This window comes from Saccopteryx bilineata, chromosome 1, assembly GCF_036850765.1.
Source record: "Saccopteryx bilineata isolate mSacBil1 chromosome 1, mSacBil1_pri_phased_curated, whole genome shotgun sequence".
In the NCBI taxonomy this organism is placed as follows: Eukaryota; Metazoa; Chordata; class Mammalia; order Chiroptera; family Emballonuridae; genus Saccopteryx; species Saccopteryx bilineata.
Window position 1 is genome coordinate 121,510,764 of NC_089490.1, and position 23,741 is coordinate 121,534,504.

At 34.3% G+C, this 23,741-nt stretch overlaps 1 protein-coding gene across 8 annotated transcripts in view; it reads right to left on the reverse strand.

Annotated features, from left to right (window-relative positions):
* Nucleotides 1-23,741, reverse strand: part of ABCC9 (ATP binding cassette subfamily C member 9) — a 152,099-nt gene that overhangs the window by 125,433 nt on the left and 2,925 nt on the right. For all 8 annotated transcript variants that reach the window (XM_066264640.1, XM_066264658.1, XM_066264631.1 and 5 more), the window contains exons 3-9: nucleotides 21,880-22,041; nucleotides 20,751-20,892; nucleotides 15,924-16,045; nucleotides 6,796-6,962; nucleotides 5,505-5,747; nucleotides 2,660-2,854; nucleotides 26-184 (exon numbers count right to left, since the gene is read on the reverse strand). In XM_066264640.1, coding sequence (XP_066120737.1) covers nucleotides 26-184; nucleotides 2,660-2,854; nucleotides 5,505-5,747; nucleotides 6,796-6,962; nucleotides 15,924-16,045; nucleotides 20,751-20,892; nucleotides 21,880-22,021 — 1,170 coding nt within the window. In that variant the 5' untranslated portion in view covers nucleotides 22,022-22,041. The remainder of the gene's footprint in view (nucleotides 1-25; nucleotides 185-2,659; nucleotides 2,855-5,504; nucleotides 5,748-6,795; nucleotides 6,963-15,923; nucleotides 16,046-20,750; nucleotides 20,893-21,879; nucleotides 22,042-23,741) is intronic.

The following is a 23,741-nucleotide window of genomic DNA, read 5'->3' on the forward strand; positions in this document are numbered from 1 at the left end:
AAGATCACTGAAAGCTTGTACATACTAGCAGAGCTCCACGGAGATTAATGCCGGTCTCTATGGTTACATAATAGGAAGCCTGCAAAAACGTCCTTTGCAGAATAAGAGCCAGAAAGAGAAGAACTGCTAGAACATAAGCATTTTCAAGAAATTCCTTGGATGAGAGGATATTTGAAGTCTGGTCCTAAAAGAAAAAATACATAAATTAAAACTAGTCTTTTCATATACCAGTTGTTTACAGATATTAAATGATACATGATTTTTAAATCTAAAAACTCATTATCTATTTAATTCATCAGTGGAATGAGTCACAAAAAGGCAATTCTGTTTTCTTTTTTTCACAATGTCCACAAAATCGAACACAAATCCCAACTTAATCATTAAGATAGCTGGAAATGCCTAATTGTAGAAAAAAAGGTACATTTTAATTTTCAAAAAATCTGAGTACAGATCTATGTTCCTGTCTCCTCCCCTTCTCCTTTCCTTCTGCTTTAAAATCAATAAATTTTTAAAAAATGTTTGAGTACATTTTCTGCAAAGATATATTCTACTTTAGTAAAGTGGGAAGTAACAAATGAAGATAGAAGTTAATTTAGATTGTTAACTTAGAATTAAAAGCCACAAAACAGAACTGGTCAGCAAGGCCAGTGGAACAAAAATTTCTGCAGCCTAATTAATTAAAAATAATTCTAATTTATTTTCTAATTTTCATATATCTTTATATTAATGAAATAAATTACAAATGATAAAATATATAACTTGGCTATTGATTTCACACATACAACACTTTCAGTGACAAAAAAACTATGAAAACAGGTGTTTTAGTAGGAATATAATTTAGTCCTCATAAGGATATACAAAGCTGACTGCTTTTTGTTTGTAAAAAAAGAATATAGTAAATTTTGCGTTAGAAGTGAGGAAAAGGTAACACTCAACTGAATACATCATGTCAGTGTGAGCACTCCTCATTTTTTATGGTTTAGATCCATTAAATTCTACTCTGGTCTCTTTCTCTTCTTTCATGAGGGTACATAAAATTTGTAAGTTCTGTTCCTTCTTAGGAAAACATTTGGCTAATATTAGTAAGGGAAAGGACTGCTAGAAGCATTCTATGTGAAATTGACATAACTGTATATAATTAGGCCAGCAGGGACAAAACTTCACAAAAATGCAAATATGTGCTTTACTTCAATAATAATTGAACACTAATATATGCAAAGAACTGGACTAAGTATTGTGGGCACAAATAGGAACCGTTCACAGTCATTCTGTTTAAAAAGCTTACAACTTAGAGAAATAAGCATATTCATGAATTATATCCTTCATATAAATAGCAGTAGGGGCAAACGCTAATATGAAGTGAACAATGTGTCACAGGAGTATCAAAGAGAGTTAAATCCCAACTATGACAATCAGAAAGACTTCACTGAGAAGGCGGCATTTACTGCAGGATTTGAAAATGCATAAAATTGCAACTGGCAAAGAAAATATAACAGGAAATCAGACCAAGAGACTAGAAAAAGAAAATTGATAAGTCTGGACTTAGCATTTCTATCTGTGAAACTAGGGAAATTCACTCTTATCTTAGAAAAACAACTAGGAAATTTATGATATGGACTTTATTAAAAACACAAAATATACAATTATAAATTTATAACAGCAAATATCTCATACTACATAGCTCCAAAATAGTAATGTAATATCTAATAAAAATATCATAATGTGACTTGCCCTTATCATTGTGAATCAGGATGGAATTAATACATTAGGAAAAGGAAATATACATGTTAAAAATTTCATGGCTAGTATTGTTGGTCACAGGCCTCTAAAAAGGCAACTCAGCCACAAGCCCTCATGTACTCCTGCATGAAAGTCCTTTAAAGGATTGCTATAAACATCAAATAAAAGAACCAATGTGAAATTTCTGAGCCGTTTCTGGCACACGGTAAATGTTTATTAAATTTATATAGGCTCTGAATCTGAGAAAAAACTTTGTTGGCTAGATTTATTCAATTAATATATAATCTCAAGATATCCCCCCCCCAAAAAAAGTGTTGGTTTTTTAATATTTTAATTTTTATTTTTTAGAGAGAGACAGACAGACAGGAAAGAGATGGATGAGAAGCATTAACTTCTAGTTGTGGCACCTTAGTTGTTCATTGATTGCTTCTAATATGTGCCTTGACCAGTGGGCTCAACTCAAGCCAGTGACCCTTTGCTCAGGCCAGCAACTTTGGGCTTCAAGTCAGTGACCTTTGGGCTCAAGCCAACAACCATGGGGTCAAGCCCTTGAGCCTGCGCTCAAGCCCGATGAGCTCACACTCAAGCGGGTGACCTTGGGGTTTCTAACCTGAGACTTCAGCATCCTAGGTGGATGCTCTAGTCCAGGGGTCTCCAAACTTTTTACACAGGGGGCCAGTTCACTGTCCCTCAGACCATTGGAGGGCTGCCAAATACAGTGGTCCTCTCACTGACCACCAATGAAAGAGGTGCCCCCTCCAGAAGTGCAGTGGGGGCTGGACACAAAAATTAGTGGTTTTTTTTTTTAAAATCATTCATTTCTTGTCTGTTTCAACTACTTATAAAACTGCCTTAATGAAAAAAATAACAAAATAAAATCTGCCAATAATGTTTCCTTTCAAAAACACCACAAACTTACTCCTGGTGTGTCATTTGTCCCATTCTTGGTTTCATTTACACGTTGCACTATTCCAGAAATACAGAGAGGTCCAGCAAATCCCAGTAAGTCAGCAAGATAACGGAATGTGCTACTAAGTAGAATTGGTCGCCCAAAAGCTCTGTACATTGCTAACCATATAGATGGAGTCCGGTTTGGATGATCTGCTACTTTTTTCTGGAAAAAAATAAAACAAATGAACCAAAATAAAATGACAAGAACAGCAATTAATCTTAGCCAATGTAGAAATTTCCTGGTATTTTTTTGACAATGTTTTAAAAGTTTACAAATAACTGTTAACGAGTCCCTTTCACTGTAGTATGCAGCAGTCTGTATCCTTGCATTCCACTCTACTAAATGCATTTTAATGAAATAGAGAGAATAAGAGTAATCAGTCCAGTTTTTCAAAGATATTATATTATTTTTCATTGTCAAAGGATGACCCAAAATTCTTAAGGCCAAATTAATTTTATTCCTTTTGATTCAGAAAATGTAGATCCGTCATAGATATACCAAATAACATTGTAAAAAAAAAAAGAAGATAGCCCTGGCCGGTTGGCTCAGTGCTAGAGTTCCGGGTTCGATTCCTGGCCAGGGCACACAGGAGAAGTGCCCATCTGCTTCTCCACCCCTCCCCCTCTCCTTCCTCTCTGTCTCTCTCTTCCCCTCTTGCAGCCAAGGCTCCATTGGAGCAAAGTTGGCCCAGGCACTGAGGATGGCTCTATGGCCTTGGCCTCAGGCACTAGAATGGCTCTGGTTGCAACAGAGTGATGCCCCAGATGGGCAGAGCATTGCCCCCTGGTGGGCATGCCGGGTGGATCCTGGTCGGGCGCATGTGGGAGTCTGTCTGATTGCCTCCCCGTTTCCAACTTCAGAAAAAAAAATACAAAAAAAAAAAAAAGATGATAGTAACATACAAAGATCAAGGGTATAGACAGAGTAGTTAAGATTTCTGGAGTTATTAGATCACAAGAAATTCTCTTATCAAATTATTATAAGCTAAACAAAGCAGATGATCCCAACTTCAAATTGTTTCTCTCCAGGTATTTCCCATCTTTTTGAATGGTAGATTCCTTTTAAAGTTACGTTAGATTTGTGTTTTCTAGTTCTTCCTTTAAAAAAGTGCAAAATGAAGAATTGCATATATACTTAAGCCAACTCATGGCTTCACAGATCTGTAGTCATTTGTTGAAAAGATTTTAAGAGCTAAACAATCACAATTATGTCTTAGAGAAAAGATGAGTCAACATTTTTTTACTGTGGCAAAGAAGCTAACTCAACGCAATAGATTCAACTGTGTTTCATATTCAACTTTCTGTTGTCTGAATAATTTGATTATATTTTTAAGTTTTTAATAAAAGGCATTAACACACTGAGTTCAAGCTAATCTGTTACAAGAGTACTCAAAAACTTAAGCTATGTTTAGGCTATACTGTTAACCTTTACTTTAGCACAGTAGTTTAAAAATATTATGCAATACTTTTCCCAGAGGTGAAATCAGAGAGATGACTCAGGTTCATTTGCGGAACCATTTCCTGAAATATTAATTTCACAACATACATTTTTGACACAAAACAAAGGTCATTTTCATCATTTACCATAAGTGCTTTGTTGATCAGCCAAAAACTCTACAACTGATTCCCCATACTTTACTCCCTTCCAATGTTGTTGTGAATAATCATATTTTTAATTATAATAAATTTGTAGATGATTGCAATATAAAATACATCTACCACTGCAGATAGCATATAAAATGAAAACAAGACAAATTGAAAATATTCAAAGATTCCCACATTTTTACTTCTGAAAGCAATTATAAATACTCAAAGAAAGTACCAAAAGAAACCAGTTTTGGCTGACATATCGCTTGGTACATGGGGTAGGTACAAGATGCCCCTTTATTTGATCTAGTTTCCTAAGTTTGAAATTCAGACTCCAAATTTTAGTTAATAATAAAAGGATTTTAATTTCTTAAGGTACGTGATCTATTTTCTCCTTAAATAACAAAATTATTGACAAGATACTTCAAAAAAAGACTTAAAAAAATTCTGTAGACAGCCACCGCATCTGAATGCTTCCAGCCTACGTGCAGCTGAGAGCAGAGGAAGGGCCTTCTACCACTGGAACAGCTGGAAGGCTATTTGTGCATTGACACCAAAGCAGGGCCAGCGGTGACACAATAGATAGAGAGTATCAGACTGGAATAAAAAGGACTTAGGTTCAAAGCCCTAAAATATTGCCAGCCTAAAAACAGGGTTGGAGTTACTGTGTCTCTATCAGAGCACAGTGTCCCGCCTGGCCCAAACTTGATCTATGTCTCTGTGTTTTCCTTCATCCTCTGTTGCCCTTACTCAGGTCTTCACTTTCCCACACTGGTCGCGCCAAAATTCCATGAATTACTAAGATTATTTGGTATCAAGGATTAGACATATATTATCATTGAACTTAATTCTTATTTTCCACTGGGTCCCAGAGAAAAGAGTACTCTCTCTATCCCTGCTCATGTACTGATTGGACAACTACAACAACATACAGGGTGGGCAAAAGTAGATTTACAGTTGTTTGCATGGAAAATAATACAATAATTAATAAATAATAGTACAAGAATACATTCTGTGTTTCATGTACTTATGACTGTAAAACTATTTTTGATCCCCACCTTGTATTTCTGGTTTATTCTCAGCAGTCCAATTAACATGACTCAGAACTACTGAGAAAGAGAAAATCTGCTCTTCTTTAACTATAGATATTTTTCATTCTTACTGCCTTTATTCTTAATAGGACAATTTGCTAAAATTATCAATGTGAAAAACAGATACTAAGTTACCTTTTGTTCCTCATATGCATCTTTCAGGCAAACATAATTTGTGACCGCCCTCATTGCTATTGGTAATTTTCCAATTGCCTTCAGGTCAATAGGCTTTTTATGAGCGGATATGATAAGTGTGTTCATCCACCAGTATGTTGCTTTTGACAGTAAATTTACAAACGGTTGAAGAAATCTCACACCCAGATCCTGGAGGTCTTCAGGAGGCTTTACTTTCTGAGGATTCATGAAGAATACATATCTCTGTGGCAAGAAAATTTCCACAGAATAACAATTAGCCCAATTTCTTTTTCTATATATTAAAAATAAAATTTTAACCTTTGCTACATTTTCATTGCAGGAGGCCACAATTGATATCTTCATATCTCTTTCCATCCTTCTGTAAAATAGTCTTTAAAATATTTCCCTTTTATTATGACTAAATTAACTAAATGAATTCCAGAATTTTATATTTAATCCACTTGGGGCTACTTCTAAAAAATCAATTATCCTTTAAGATAGTTATTTCTAAAAATCCATCAATCATGATATCCTTATCACATGACTTTATCATGGGATCAAGTCAACTAACTGGAGGTTTTTATATTATTTAGATTTTTAAAATGTGTTATCAACACCATCATTTAGTCATTTTGTTATTTTGTGTTATGACTAATGTCAACTGACTGTTCTCTACATGTATTGTGCCATTCAGTACAAATTCAAAGTGCTCTGATAGACAATGAATATGAAAAAATTAGTCACTAATATGTCACATAATATAACTGGAAGCATTACATGATATGGTAGAAAGTACAACAAATTTATAATCACTGACCAGATATGAGCCTTGACCATGTTATTTGGATATACAGCAAGAGTTATCTCTATAGAAGTTTTTACATCAGGGCAATGAAAACACTGAATTAGATAACCCTCTTTTCAGTTTGAAATTTCTGATAATACAGTAGTTTAATCAACCCAGACTTGCTTTGGATCAGAAATGGATGATGGAAATTCTGAAACTTCTGATGAAAATTTTACCTATAATATGAACTAGTCATAGTGTTTAACACATGACAGGCATTTCATCAATATTTATGAATGAATAAGTAAATAAATTCTAGGGTCAAATTGAGGTTTCTGGAACATTAGTAGTCTGAAATTTAGTGATTATAATTCAATTTCATATTTATACACATAATACACATTTGTTCATCCTCTTAAACACCAATGATTTCTAGCGAACTGTGATCTTTAATATTAGGGTCTTGAATTCCAGGAACCAAACACAATATTATTAGATACCTACTCTGATCCGAATGACATTGATCTCCACAGCCATCAGGAGTCCATTCAAGATGACCATTATCCCAGTGATGCAGAAACGCAGATTTGATATACCCCAACCAGACTGCCAGTACTTGACCAATTTTATGGTTTTTGTAATAAAGGCCAATACCCAATACACGAATAGAGCTGAAAAAAGAAAAAGAAAAAGATGCAGTCTTTTACTGGTAATTTTTAAACTTCACTGAAATTTCAATATAAATATTATGTTTTTAATAACAAATACAATTTTAAATATTTTATTTCCATATCATTTTAATTGTTAAGAAAACATGTATACTTTAGTGTACTTTTTGAGTCTTGAATTGAAGGTATGGTAATGATCTTTAATGCTTCCACTCTGATTATATGTGGTAGATATAAAGACATTAGAAAACATAGATAAAGAAAGCTTACACACTTCAAAATTTATGTGTAATCCTATAGACTTTAAAATTGACTTTATTTTCTGGTGTTCTTTTTTAAGAACACTCAATTATATGAAGAATTCACAAGTTGGTATTTATGAAACCTAACCAATAGATAAGTATGTTGCAACTTTCAGGGATATGTTTAACAGTGCTACTCTGGAATTATTATGGAATCCATGAAGCTATATAAGGTTTTCTGCTTTACAAATCAACATTCAAGTAGTGATTCTTCTCACCCAAAATGTTTGAAAACACCACACACAACCAACAGAGCATGGAAAAAAATAATCCTACAGAGCAAACCCAGACAGCAAGTAGTCAAGTCAGAAGGATAAGGATCTACAACATCTCGCAACCACAGCTAGAATTTTGCAGCAATTATGAAATAGAAGCTGAGTCTTTCTTAAAAATCTGTTGTCATAGATTCAGTATACTTTGAAGTCTAAATAAAAGTCAGTACACATGATATAGGATGAGAAAGAAGAAATTTAAACACATATGAGATAATTCAGTTTGGACACTTGCCAAAACCAGAATGTCTATAAACGATCACAACTTCCTTAGTAAAAAAAATACTGGATTATCATAAAAGCTTATCATTGCCTGACCAGGCGGTAGTGCAGTGGATTAAGCATTGAACTGGAATGCAGAGGACCCAGGTTCGAGACCCCGAGGTTGCCAGCTTGAGTGTGGGCTCATCTGATTTGAGCAAAGTTCACCAGCTTGGACCCAAGGTCGTTGGCTGGTGAAAGGGGTTACTCGGTCTGCTGTAGCCCCACAGTCAAGGCACATATGAGAAAGCAATCAATGAACAACTAAAGTATCGCAATGAAAAACTAATGATTGATGTTTCTCATCTCTCTCCATTCCTGGCTGTCTGTCCCTATCTATCCCTCTCTCTGACTCTCTGTCTCTATATATATAAAAAAAAGCTTATCATATATCCTGTTTTAGCTTAAAATACAGAGATTGTCGTAATAGGTTTAGGAAAAAATAAAAACAAAATTACTATAAGCTACCTAAAGAGATTCACCTTAAAATATAAAGAAACAGTAGACTGAATATAAATGGATAAACAAATATATACAATGAAGTAAGTATTAGAAATCTGAGGTGGCTTTATTGGTTTCAGAATGCAGACATCAAGACAAACAGTACTACTAGAAATTTTAAAAACTTAATAATGATAAATGTGTCAATTTCTCAGAAATACTCAATTAAAATTCACATTGCCTAATAAAGACTTAGAAGATCTGAGCACCATCAACCCCCTTGAACTATTTGGTATTTATAAGATTGATATTTTATATTATAAGAATGCATCCAAAGTCTTCAGAATATATATTCTTGTTAAGTGTGCATTGTGTTGGTACAAACTACATCTTCAGAAAACAAGGAAAAATAAATTTAAAAAACAGAAATTATATAGAGCATGTTCTCGGAAAACAATAAAATTAAATTAAAAATCAAGAACAATAAATGTATTCATTTCTTATTGTTGCTTAGCAAACTGTGACAGGGTTAGCAGTTTAAAACAACACATATTTTTTGCCTCACAATTTCCATGGATGAAGAGTTTCTATGGATTCAGGCCGCAATTCAGATGAGATGGGGCTGCAGTCTCAACAGATTTGGTATCTTCATCTTTGCCTTAACTTATTAGCTAGAAGTAAGTCCCTGGTTCCACTCACACTCAAGAAGAGAGGGTAACACAGGGTGGAAACATCAAGCATGCCAACAATGGATGTAACTTTTGGGTCTTTCTACACAGTAAGATACCTAAACGTCTCCAAATAGTTGATATTTAAATAGTGTGTTTCTAATTAACCACATATTAAATAAGAAATCATGCCTGACCTGACAGTGGCACAGTGGATAGAGCATTGGGCTGGGACGCAGAGCACCCAGGTTTGAAACCCTGAGATTGCCAGCTTGAGCATGGGCTCAGCTGGCTTAAGCACAGGCTCACCAGCTTGTGCGCGGGGCTGCTAGATTGAGGGTGGTATCATAGGATGCAACCCCATGGTCACTGGCTTGAGCCCAAGGTCACTGGCTTGAGCCCAAGATTGCTGGCTTGAGCAAGGGGTCACTCACTCTGCTGTAAACCCCCTGGTCAGGGCACATATGAGAAAGCAATCAATGAACAACTAAGGTGCCGCAATGAAGAATTGATGCTTCTAATTTCTCTCCCTTTCTGTCTGTCCCTCTCTCTAAATCTCTCTGTCTCTGTCAAAAAACAAAAGAAAGAAAAAGATAAAAAGAAAAAAAATCATAAGGCAAGTTAGAAAATATTTAAAGTAATATATAATAAAAAGACTGCATATTAAAAATTTTAAAATAGCAACTAAAGCAATACTAAGAGAAAATTTTATAGCTTTAGATATTCATTTTAGGAAAAAAAAGACAAGTCTAAAATCAATAATTTAAGTTTCCATCTTAAAAGCTAGGAAAAGAAGGACAATGAACAAAATAAAAGGATAAAAACAGAGATAATAGAAAGCAATAAAATAGAAGAAAAATAATTGAGAAAATGAAAAAGACAACAAAGCAAACAAAGTTAATTTTTTTAAAAAGATCAAGAAAATTGATAAGACCCCTGCTAGAATGAGCAAGAAAAAAGAAACACAAATTATCAATATTAAAAATGAAAGAACAGTTTTCCCTACATATCCTACACATTTAAAAAAGATAATTAGGAAATATCTTTAAAAACTTTATGATAATAAATAAAAACTTAGAGTTTTGAAATTTTCTTGAAAACTATAAAAAAGTTTATTGAAAGCTATAACTTACCAAAATTAAAATAAAAAATTAAATATGCCAAGGAGACTACATCTAATAAATAAATAAATTTATAATTAAAAATTCTCCCTTAGTTAAAACTACAGGCCCAGATAACATAACTGGTGAATTCTATCAAACATTTAAGAAAGAGATAAAATTAATTTCATGCACGTCTTTCAGAAAAAACACAGCTGAGGAAAGAAACACAGCCATAAAAAAAAAAATCCTTAACAAATAAACTTCAACAATATATAACAGAAATAATGCATCATGTGTGGCTTAGCCTAGAAATGCATGGTTACTTTATCATTTAAAAATCAATCAGTGTACATCAACAGAAACACATTAACAGAAATGCATCCCAACAAATGCAGAATGAAATCTTTAATAAAATTCAACATCTATAATAAAAAAAAAGACAACATTGAGAAAGCTTTGAATGAATAGAAGGAAATTTACTTGATAAAGGTCTTATATGAAAAGCCTATAATTAACTTTTTAATTAATTATGAAAGACTTTTCCCCTAACATTAGGAACTAGACAAGGATTTCATTCTCACCATGTCTAGTTCGCATTTTACTGAAGGTCCTTCCTAATGCAATATGGCAAGAAAAAGAAAGCATAAATTAAAGTTACAAAAGATATAAGTATAACTGTCTCTATTTTCAGATGGTATGTTTGTTTACATAGAAAATCTTAAGAAACATAGAAAGTAATAATTAGAAATAATAAGCAAATTTTCAAGGTGGCAAGAATCAAGGTCAATATACAAAATCAACTGTATTATATACACTAGTAGAAACAATTAGAAATTATATTTAAAACACAATTCCATTTATAATAACAGTGGTGAACCAAAATTGCTATTATTAAATTTAATAAGACATGGAAGCCCTCTACATTGAAAACTATAGAACATTGCTAAAGCAAATGAAAGAAGACCTAAGTAAACAAAGAATGAATTGTGAAACTAACATTTTTAAGACGTCAATTCTCACCAAATTGTTCTATATGTTCAGTGCAATCTCTATCATAACTCCACCAGATATTTGTTTTTTTGGTAGAAGAAACTGCCCACCTAATTCTAAACTGTATGACAACACAAAAGAATAAGCATATACAAAGCTTAAGAAAGAAAACAAAAACAAAGGAAACAAGTGTGTGATCATAATATATGACTTCAAGACTTCCAAAACTACAGTAATCAAGACAAAATGGGAATGGCGAATCTATGAATAGTTCAAAGGGATAAAAAATACAGAGTTGAGGCCCTGGCCGGTTGGCTCAGCGGTAGAGCGTCGGCCTAGCGTGCGGAGGACCCGGGTTCGATTCCCGGCCGGGGCACACAGGAGAGGCGCCCATTTGCTTCTCCACCCCTCCGCCGCACTTTCCTCTCTGTCTCTCTCTTCCCCTTCCGCAGCCGAGGCTCCATTGGAGCAGAGATGGCCTGGGCGCTGGGGATGGCTCTGTGGCCTCTGCCTCAGGCGCTAGATAGAGTGGCTCTGGTCGCAATATGGCGACGCCCAGGATGGGCAGAGCATCGCCCCCTGGTGGGCAGAGCGTCGCCCCATGGTGGGCGTGCCGGGTGGATCCCGGTTGGGCGCATGCGGGAGTCTGTCTGACTGTCTCTCCCTGTTTCCAGCTTCAGAAAAAAATGAAAAAAAAAAAAAAATACAGAGTCGAGAAACAGATCACACTTAAGCAGTTATTTGATTTAATTTTTATGTAAGTTTCAAAGCAATTCACTAAGAAATGGAAAGGCTATTCAACAAATAGTGCTCAAATACATGAATATCCATTTGGAAAGAAAGAGAGAGAGAGAAGGAAAGAGAGAGAGCCCTGGCCAGATAGCTCAGTTGATTAGAGCATCATGCAGAAGTGGAGAGGTTGCCGGTTTGATTCCCGGGCAGGGCATATACAGGGTCAGATTAGTGTTCCCATACTCTCTCTCTCTTCCTCTCTTGCTAAAATAAAAAAATAAACACTTTTTTTTAAAAAGGTTTTTTTTTTTTTTTTTTTTTTTTTTTTTTTTTTACAGAGACAGAGAAAGAGTCAGACAGACAGGAACGGAGAGAGCTGAGAAGCATCAATCATCAGTTTTTCATTGCGACACCTTAGTTGTTCATTGATTGCTTTCCCATATGTGCCTTGACCGCAGGCCTTCAGCAGACCGAGTAACCCCTTGCTCAAGCCAGTGACCTTGGGTCCAAGCTGGTGAGCTTTGCTAAAACCAGATGAGCCCGCGCTCAAGCTGGCAACCTTGAGGTCTCGAACCTCCGCATCCCAGTTCGATGCTCTATCCACTGCGCCACTGCCTGGTCAGGCAAAAAAAAAAAAAAAAAGAATCTTGACACAAACCTTATACCAGTGGTCCCCAACCCCATGGACCGGTACCAGTCCATGGGCCATTTGGTACCGGTCCACAGAGAAAGAATAACTTACATTATTTCCGTTTTATTTATATTTAAGTCTGAACGTTGTTTTATTTTTTTTAAATGACCAGATTCCCTCCGTTACATCTGTCTAAGACTCACTCTTGACACATATCTCAGTCACGTGATACATTTATCCGTCCCACCCTAAAGACCCGTCTGTGAAAATATTTTCTGACATTAAACCGGTCCATGGCCCAAAAAAAGTTTGAGACCACTGCCTTATACCATAGACACAGTTAACTTCAAATGAATCATAGTTCTCAAAGTAAAAACTAGTACTATAAAGCTTCTAAAAGAAAACAGAAGAATACGAGGGAAACATCAAAAAGGCAAAGATTTCTTAAGAAACAGAAAGCAATGAAAAATGATGAATTATACTACATCAAAATTAAAATCTGCTCATCAAAAAGTCTTGTTAAATAAATTAGTATGCATGCTAGAATGGAGGAAAATATTCTCAAAATATGTAAAGGATGACATACTAGTGTCTAGTATATATATACAAAGTACTCTTACAACTCAATAATAAAAATACAACCCAGTTAAAAGTTGGCAAATGATATGAATAATTTCTTTACAAAAATAACAAATGACCAACAAACTTATCAAAAAGTGCTCAACATCACTAGTCCTCAGGGAAATTCAAATTAAACCCACAATGTGTTATCACTACATACTCAATAGCAGATGCAATTACAAAATTAACATCTTCAATTGATGGAGAATGTGTGAACAACTAGAATTCACACCCATTGTTAGTGTGACTGTAAAATAAACCACTTCAGGAAAAGATCTGTGGTTTCTTACAAATACAAACATTTACCTATCTACTCTATGACCTAGCAATTTCACTCTTAAGTATATACCCAAGAGAAATAGAAATATATCCAAAAAAGACTTGCACATGAATGTTGAAAGCAGCTTCTTTTTTTATGACAGCCAAACCCTAGAAACAGTCTAGTTATATATGGACAATAGAATGAAAAAAACGGAGGTATATTTATACACTAGAATACCTAACATTTACAAGGACAAAATACTGATGGATACTACAAGATGAATGAACCTCAAAAAATCATACTTAAGGAAAGAAGTCTTACACAAAAGAGTTTAAACCAGGGGTCCCCAAACTACAGCCCGCGGGCCACATGTGGCCCCTGAGGCCATTTATCCGGCCCTTGCCGCACTTCCGGAAGGGGCACCTGTTTCACTGGTGGTCAGTGAGAGGAGCATAGTTCCCATTGAAATATTGGTCAGTTTGTTGATTGAAATTTACTTGTTCTTTTATTTTAAATATTGTATTTGTTCCCGTTTTGTTCTTTTACTTTAAAATAAGATATGTGCATTGTGCATAGGGATTTGTTCATAGTGGTTTTTTTTATAGTCTGGCCCTCCAACAGTCTGAGGGACAGAGAACTGGCCCCTTGTGTAAAAAGTTTGAGGACCCCTGGTTTAAACTATATGATTCAGTTTATATGAAGTTCTAGAGCAAGCAAATCTAATCTATGGTCGGAAAAACTCAGATCAGCTGCTGCCTCTGGAAATGAAAATGAGGACTGACTTTTAAGGGGCACAAGAAAACTTTCATGGTTGATGGCAACGCTCTATATAATGATAGGCTTACTCAGGGTATGCATTTAGTAACTAAAGATTTCTGTCCTTCTGTGTGTAAATTTTATCTTACAAAAAGAATTGTAAACAAATATTTAACTCTAGTTAATGATATACATGCTGAAATAGAGAATGATGCATATTAATATTTGCAGCTTACTTTAAAACGCATCAAAAATAAGATGGATTGGTGGGCGGAGAGGGAAAGATGTAAATATTTAATAAAATAGAATAAAATGTAAATTGAAGAATCTAGGTGGTAAATATTCATATATTATGTATTCACATAATTCTTTCAACTTTCTTTATGTTTGGCAATGGTCATAACACAATGTTAAAACAAAATTACTAGTTTTGTGATCTTAAAATAATGTGATTTTTCTAGGTCCAAATATTTCTTTCCTAAAATAAGAAGAAAGTTAGACTATTTTTTATCTCTATAAATCCTTCCAGAAATAAGATCAAATTGTGCCCTCTGCCTTATATCTACATAGAAATTAAAGTCAGATTCTGATCACATTTTCTTTAAGTATTACTAAAATTCACGTTCCCTTTCTAATTATCTTATAACTTATCAGTTTTTCTGAAACTTAATGTCTCGTATATCGAATTCCCAATGCTATGTATATGTTTTGCTGTTGTTTGTTGGAAATTTCACTTTTGGGGTGGCACCTTCATAAAAAATTTCCTGTGATAATACATACTTGTCATATTGTTCTGAAGAGCTTTCTAGTAAGATAATTCAGGCTTTGACAAGGCTTTTAAATTAATATTTAAACTGTCTACTTATTTTTATTAGATTTCCTTTGCCTGATCAAATAATGTAATGCAACATAAAATTAAATAATCAACATTTTTCTCTTATGCCTTTTAAGTTTTAATTAAAAAAATAATATGTATGGCTTAATTATTACTTTGCTTAACTTCCATATCAGTCATCAATATTATATTTATCACATACCAATCAATGAAATTTGTGAACCTTAGAAAATTATAAGCATTCATTCACACACAGACACACAACTCTGTCTACAATTTTAGGAGATTCACAGGTCCTGAAGCTCATCTCTGATCCATGCTCTAAGCCTTCCCTTCAGCTCTGTTTATGAAAGCGTACACCAAAGAATGCTAGGATGGGTCAGAGTACCTAATATAAGTACAGTATTGGAATGAGTTATATTATTTGAACCTAAGGCAAAAATAAGAAACATTTTAGATAGCCTCTGATTTCTACATGACAGAAGGCAAAAGAAGCTATAAAGATGATGTCAGGTGTGATACAGATGTGAGGGGCTGTGCTTTGGGGCGGCGCTGCTCAGGACAGCGTAGAATCAGCATGTCATAAAGGAACTTCTGTCTCATGGAGGCCTCCTGATACCTCAGTGGCAATTCTAAGAAGAGTCTGACACTCTTGTGATATCAATGAAAGGCTTGAACCTGTGGAATATGCCTCAAGACTCCAAGCTAAAAGCAGAAACACATGGAATCAGATGGTGCATGGGGCCAGGCTGGGCAACAGCTCCTCACAAGAAATCTGATTATCTTACAGTATAGCTTCTGCAAGCCAGAAGGCCAGCATGTCCCCTCCACTTTCCTCCTGCCAAACACCAACACCTCAGAGTTGCATTTAGTGGAAAACAGGTGGCCTGGAAATGACATTTTTACAGCCTAGAGCCACTCAGGTTATCTTCATCTCCACATTTATTGGGAGACTACAAAAGAAGGAAACGTTGTCGTTTTCCCATGTTTAATTCTTCCCAATCCGAACTCACACTGATAGCATTTACTCTGAGGAAAAAGGAAATCAAGTTGTTCTTTGGGGGGTAGAGGAACGCTTGATCATACTTACCTAAAAGTAATTTAGGAAAATTTGATGTTTCAATGTTATGATAATATACTATTGACGTTGTAGTGGCGACAAATCCCATCACGGCCGGCATGAAGAGGTGGAGATGTCGCGAGCCCCGCCGTCTGCGGAGAGCGGGACAGTATCAGTGTCTACAGCTGATGATTCCAAACAGTCCTTCATTTTGTTTCCAATTGTCTCATTAAAACTATCTCTTAGAAATAAGATATTTAAAAGAGAAAATGCAGTAGTGGTCGCCAAGAGAATATATAAAGAAAGATTATGTTGGGAGACATAATTCTGTGGAAAGGATCTATCCTAACATGGAAGGCTGGGTAAACACAGCTACATAAGACCTTAAAATGTGCACAACAAAAGCAAATATATAACTGCTCCTATACTGAAGGGCGGACCTGCTGAAATAATTCAATACCTATAGCAAATAAAAACTATCAAGTGAAAATAAACTCTAACATATGTGAAAAGAATGTTTATTTTTTATAGCTTTCCTACACTTTTCAGAGATTTCTCCATTTCTATTAATTCCTTGAATGCATATGTATTTGCTGGTCCAGACACTGTGTTAGATTCTGGGATGCAACGGTGGACAAGACTAGATATAGTGTCTGTGGTCACAAAATTTAGTTTATTAAGGATAACAATAGTATATAGAAAACTGTAACACCGGTGAAAGGATTATGAGCATATACAGGGCTAGTGTCTGCAACAGAGAAAGCTCTGTGAAAGAGTGGACTTCTAAACTGAGACCGTAAGAATGAGAAATTGCTACCCAGAGGAAGAAGAGAGGAGGATGGTTCCAGGCAAAGTGTCTACATATGTTCATGGGTACTACAAGCAAGTCAGTAAGATTGCAAGGAGATGAGGCTTCATTCTGAAGACAATAGAGAGCTTCAGCTTGATCGGATACATGACAGGATATAGGTGCATGGTAGACAGCCTTCAACTCCATTTGCATTAACAGTACTACAAAATTAATTAAACATTTATATTTTCTCAAATACTTAAGTATATTAGTACAATACATAAACAGTATGGAGAAGAAAGCAACTGATTATGAGAGTAAAGGATAGAGGAACACTTGGGGAAGTCATTTCAGAAGAGATATGGCCGACAATGGGAGCTGAAATATAAAAGAAATCCACAGTCAGGAAAGTGGTGGATAGGTACTTTGAAAAGAGTGCGCAAACACCTAGAAGCATGTAACACTGACCAGGCGGTGGCGCAGAGGACAGAGCGCCGGACTGGGATGTGGAGGAGCATGAAACAGTATATCATTAAAAGGCTTGAACCTGTGGAATATGCCTCAGGACTCCAAGCTAAAAGCAGAAACACGTGGAACTAGATGAGATGACTGGCTCATGCGGCCAGACAGGGCAACGGCTCCTTACAAGCTCTCTGGTTATTCTAGTATATAGCTTCTGCAAGCCAGAATGTTCCAAGTCGTGCAATGTTCCTTAAATAGAAAAATCTGAGATAGGACAAAAGACAGTGTGCCATGTAAGGAGTTGCAATCTAGTCTTATGGAAAACTAATTTGAGACAGATCAATCCGGTAGTAATGTGGATAACAGAGTTGATAGGTAGTGTGCCAGTTTGAGGGGCAGGGAGAGACATGGAAGGAAAGAAAGTAGTCAGCAAAGTATTGGTATAGGCCAGGTGAGGGCTGATGAAGCATGAAATAAGCTTTGGTAGCAGAAATATGGAGGAAATAATACACTTGCAAAATGTTAATTGTTAAAATGAACAGGACTTTAATAGTGTTAGGGTATGAGGGTGATGGTGATGGAGACGTAGAAAATAACTGACATGGAGCCTGGGCAGATGGTGGTGAGAACAAATAAGATTAGAAGAGGATGAGCAGATTGGAGAAAGAAAGCTAGTAAGTTTCAGCAGGAATGTGTGGACTAATAAACATATACAAAAATTGTCTACTAGTCAAGTGTATGTAGAGATTTGGAACATGATCAGTGATACATATGGAATCATTAATATAGACATAGTAAAGAAAATGTGAAAGGACTATGTTAACATAAAAACTGACTTAAAAACCATCCACCATCTCCTGGAAATAGTTCAGAGTGGTCAGAGAGAAAAAGTAAGAAATAAATAATTATGAGTACAGAAATTAGGAAATCCTCTAATGCTCTTAAATTACTGAACCAAAGAAAGAATTTAAAAATCACTTAATATTTAAGAAATGTTTAAATAAAGCATACTACCTATTAAAGCCTGTAAAATGTAACTAAAACCATACCCAGAAGAAAATTTATAACCTTAAACATATTCAATAAGAAATAATTATAATAAATTAAGTTGTCAATTTAAGAAGTTAGAAAAAGAATAATAAAACCTCATTAAGAAAAGCAATAATAAAGGATGAATAAACACAGCAATAGCTAGGACTGAAAACTTTGATATTTAGTGTGGCATTTATTTATTAGTGTCTTTTAACCATTCAAGTTTTTTATTAGGATTGCTATCATATTGTTATTGCTCTATTTATAAAGTTGTCTAGGTTGTGAGTAGCTGCCCCAACCCTATTCTTTCCCTCAAGCTTTATTATTTTTAGAGTGTGATTCACAGATATCAATGTTCTGTGGAAACATATACATTCCAGAAAGTTAGGAAGAAAATTTTAAAAGTGTTCATCATGGAAGACAAAAGAATAATAAAAAAAAGAAAATGATAAAAATAAAAACCTAAATGCAAACATAATGGTAGTAAATATTTTAATACATATTTTTAGAATTTAATGGATTAAATAATATAAAAATAATCAATACACAAGGCTTTAGTTATCTGCTCAATAAAATTTTATCTTCTACAAAGAATATATATTATTTTCTAATACTCATTAAATACTTATAAAATAATCAACTATTTTACTATTATGAAAATGTTAATGAATCCCTAAAGGTATTCATTTAACAAATCATGTGCACTAATAATAAACATCAAATTAGACTAAAAAGCAAACTAAAAATGATTCCTAGACATTGAAGAATATCTATACCAGAATCATATATTATTTAGATAGAAATAAAAAAGAAAACAGATTATAAATACATATGGGAAACAAATAAGAATAGTTCAAAAAAATTAGTAGCTTTAATAGTCATATTACTATAAGAGAAAATCAATATTCAATTAGGAAGGTCTTTACATTTTGTTAATTATAACGAGCATTTATAATATTTTAAGTAAAAAGTAATCCATAAAGATTTTGTTAAAAAAATAAAGAAAGGAAGGCATGATCATGGTATTAAACTACGTTCAGGAGAAAAAGGTATCCATTAAAGTATCATTAATGCTCATTGGGATTCTTGTAGAAATAGTTTCTAGAACAAGACAAGGCAAGAGAAAGCAAACTCAGTCTTTGGGTTCAAAAGTAACTGGAAGATGACTTTTGAGAGAATTGAATAGAAAGGGTAAGAGGAAGAAGTCTATAGCTAAAGAATAGGAGAGAGCAGGGCAAGATCAAAGGCTTATTCCTACTTGTTTTTAGCATGGGTTTCTTGTGTCACAACCACTATAAAACAAGGTTCTGCCATTAGCACATGTCATCATCATTATTAGTTCAGCCTCTGTTCTAAGTCTTAGACTGAATCTACACATTAACCATGAGGCTAGAGAGGGAAAGTCATTCGTGCCTATGTGATATCAAATTTTTAGGAAATACTGAACCAACCAATCATTAACTTTATACACACACATAGAAACATATAGAGTCAGCCTATATTTATGTTAAGAGAATTAAAAAATGAACACTGAATTAGCAATGCTAATACAATACAGTACAAATATGCCAAAGTACTTTAAACAATTATCAATAAGATAATAGCCAATTAAGCTCCTAAACGCTTGGAGGCATGGCATATCTTAGCGTCTCTGGTTTTTCTTTTTATCAGAAACCGTGACATGCACATATATGCAAAGAACTTTCATACAGCATTACAAAATAGTTGGCTCCATGTCAAAAGATGAGAAGTTTCATCCCTTGCTAATTGCAACAGCCAAACATAAACAGATGTCAAGGGAAGTTCTTATTAGATAAGAGGAAATAATTTTGGGAGCTTTCTTTTTAAAAAGCCCTTTCATATAACTTCTTCAAAGAAAGGTCTACCATTTAACATAATTCCATAATCAAAATTTTCCTATTATCTGACTATTTTCTGTTGCTATGTGATAAAAAATATTTCCCCTACATAATGTTCATTTCTAAATAGAATTCATTATATTCTAACTGCTTAATACAAACTTCTTCCTTTAAAAGAATGACAAAATTTCTCCAAATGCGGTGGTTTTATGACAAATCTTGATTTTAAAATAATTTCGTGCTGTGCCTCAATATGTAGCTATATCCTCACAGGATTTTGGACTCCTTTAATGCTTACTTCATTTATATTTGCTTCTTTACAAAACATATTGAAATATATACAGTTATTAGAGCTATATGTCAATATAGACCATCTTGATGTTTATACTTATTTTGAAAGACAAGGCAAATATCAAAGTGTTTAAAAGAACAGAACTTTCTGCCAAGGTTACATAGATGAAGGATCAGAGAAACAGAAAGTACATCAATGAGTACTGGTCACAGAAATCTGAACTTGTGTTATTAAAGAAATTATGTAGCAATACAAAAATATGGCCAATATGCATGATCATCATAAATATTGGATGGCAGCTGTTGTTCCTAAGTTATGACCAACAAGTTAAGCCTGACTTGGTATGCTCTTTGCTGCTACCCATATCAACACACTCATTTGTATGTATAGTGTAATCACATTAACTAAGTTAAGTCACTTACGAATCTGAAACTATGCCTTCTGCTATTTCACAAACATGCACAAATAGGAGAGCAAACGTAAGAATCCATCTCAGGTTATGTCCAGGAAAATGAAGCCATGTGTTGTGATGAATTTGTACTTTTGAACTTTGACTGCCCCACCCTAAAAAACAAAAAGCAAAGAGATAAACAAAAGGATCAATCATAATCAAAGAAATAATTTACAATGTGATATGCTTTGGGTAGTTCATGAAACCTTAATGCTTTCTAGAGTAATAGGGAAAATCCTGATCTATTTTCATGATGTTAAAAAATATAATTTCGATTTATTTTTACAAGACTGCCTAGGTTAACATATTCACATTTATTGCATTGTTTGGTAATAACACCATCTCTGAGTCACAACATGATTATTTCATGCTAGCCAGAGCTCTGACTCATTCAAAAGGAAAAATTAATGATAATATTGATAAAAGCAGTTTGGTATCTAAAATCTTCAAACTATAGGATGGGAGACTAACAAAAACGTTCATATTTGATGGTGAAATATAGGGACTCATGAGTTGAGTCAATTCTTAATAAGCATTTCATGTGGAAAAAATGAAAACCTATGATTGGGCCAGCACGGTTCAATAGTGGTAGTGATAGTTTCTAAAAAAAAAAAAAAAAAAAAAAAAGCTAAAGTTATGCTCATTATTGACCTTTTAAGCAAAATCAAGAACAATATAGGTTCACCCTTAGCTCATCATTGAAGAAAAAATTCAAAATTACATTTTAGTAAATTTTTGATGGTTTCCCTCAAACAAGAGTAATGCCAATTTATATATTGTGTGCTAGGAAAGAGTTTTGTTTCATTTTTTTCACCCTTTCTTCTCAGTTTTTGAAATCAGAGAGGTTTCATTTATATCAAGAGTGAATGTGTTAGCCACCATGAATAATGCTGCAATAAATACAGGGTGTATATGGAAACCAAAATCCTTCAGTACATGGTTGGATAAAGAAGATGTGGTACATATATACAATGAAATATGTATGAATTGTTTATTTCTATAATATTACATTTAGTCAACATTATACCAAATCTCAGCCATTAATAAGACTTCTTTTTACAAGCATTAGGTGATGTGATATAGAATAGTAGACTACTTACCGATAAACAATATTGGAAAAGTGATAAACAACAGGAAGACATGAGGAACCAGGTTGAGGGCATCAACAAAACAGGGATTTTGTAAAACACCATCATAGATATTATATGAAGAAATGTTGTTACCACAGAATGAAAGGCTCATTTCTTATTATATGGTTTACTCTAAAATGAAGAGAAAAGAAGAGCTTCTTACTATTAAATTTTCCTTCATAAAATTATAACCTTATAGAGGTCTTATCTTAAGTCCTCAGAAAAACCATGCAGTGTTAGTGGAGTTATTCATAATTCACAGAGGAGGATATTGAGGTTCAGATTGGTTCATTATCTTGCCAACCAGTAGAGTAGCTGACATCATACCCATGTGCCCGACTAGAAACTATTTTTGTCCTGCTGTATCACACAGCCTCTAATCTATTTTTTAATATCTTATCTATTGTTATTAAAATAGGTAACAGCTTAAGATTTTAACCTCACTGGACTTCGTTTCTTTTCCATATTTATGTCACGCTGGATTCTAAGCTAGATTATTAAAGGCTGCCAATGCTTTGAATAACTAAAATAGTACCTTTTTCTCTTTCTTTTTATTGATAATTGATTTAGCATTGGTCACAAACAATATTTTTTCCTAGAAAAACATAGAGTATTACATTGGAAAGCTTGGTCACAGAAGGTAAACTACTGGAAAAACCAAATTTCAAGCAAAAATTTTATTAAGCATTATATAAATAGAACAACTGATTAAAAAGCCTGTGTTTACAGTCTATTAAAATTTATATGAAGTTCCTCTCATACACATCTAGTAAACCTTTCTTTTTTTTTTTGATAAATCATTGATATGTTCTCTAGTTGAGACCTTGCTTCAATCTTAAAAAAAAAGGCACACTTTAAAAGAAAACTCAAGGTTATATATTGGAAAAATCCTTATCAATTATAAGATTTTAAACTTGGCCCTGGAAGGTTGGCTCAGCAGTAGAGTGTCAGCCCAGCATGTGGAAGTCCCGGGTTCGATTCTCAGAAAGGGCACACAAGAGAAGTGACCATCTGCTTTCCACCCCTCCCCCTCCCCCTTATATCTCTCTCTCTCTTTCTCTCTCTCTCTCTCTCTCTCTCTCTCTTCCCCTCCTGCAGCCACAGCTCAAATGGTTGGAGCAAGTTGATCCAGGATGCTGAGGATGGTTCCTTGGTCTCACCTCAGGCACTAAAATAGCTCAGTTGCCTGAGCAACAGAGCAGTGCCCCAGATGGACAGAGTATCACCCAGTAGGGAGCTTGCCAGGTGGATCCTGGTCGGAATGCATGTGGGAGGGAGTCTGTCGGCCTCCCTGCCTCTCACTTAATAGAAAATAAAAAAGATCATTTTTTAGGCTGGATAAAAAAAATTTAAAAATATATGAGATTTTAAAATAACAATAAAAAGGAAATTACAAATTTATGTTACATGTGTTTCTAGTAAAAATGGAAAAAAACAGAAACTAAAAATTAATAGCTAGTAATGAAATTTTTAGTAGATGATAAAACTTGAAGCTCCCTCTAAATTAAAAGACATGTATAAACTGTTCTATTTATTTTAGCTGATTTTATAATTTTACCTAAAATTATAATATTCCAATTGGCCACATTCATAAACCTTGACATTTACTCATTATCATTGAGTTAGGTGCTAAAAATATCATTTGAATGTGCAAAACATACACTTCATTAGCTCTAAGCATTGCCTGCCTAGTATTTAATCAGTCTTAAAACCAGCCAATTAAGTAACCTTTGGATATATGTGTATGACTGTGGAAAGAAAATATCAAAGACATATAACAACCTGAAAAAGTATTATAAAAGAACATTCTCAGCCACGTACCTGATGTTTGG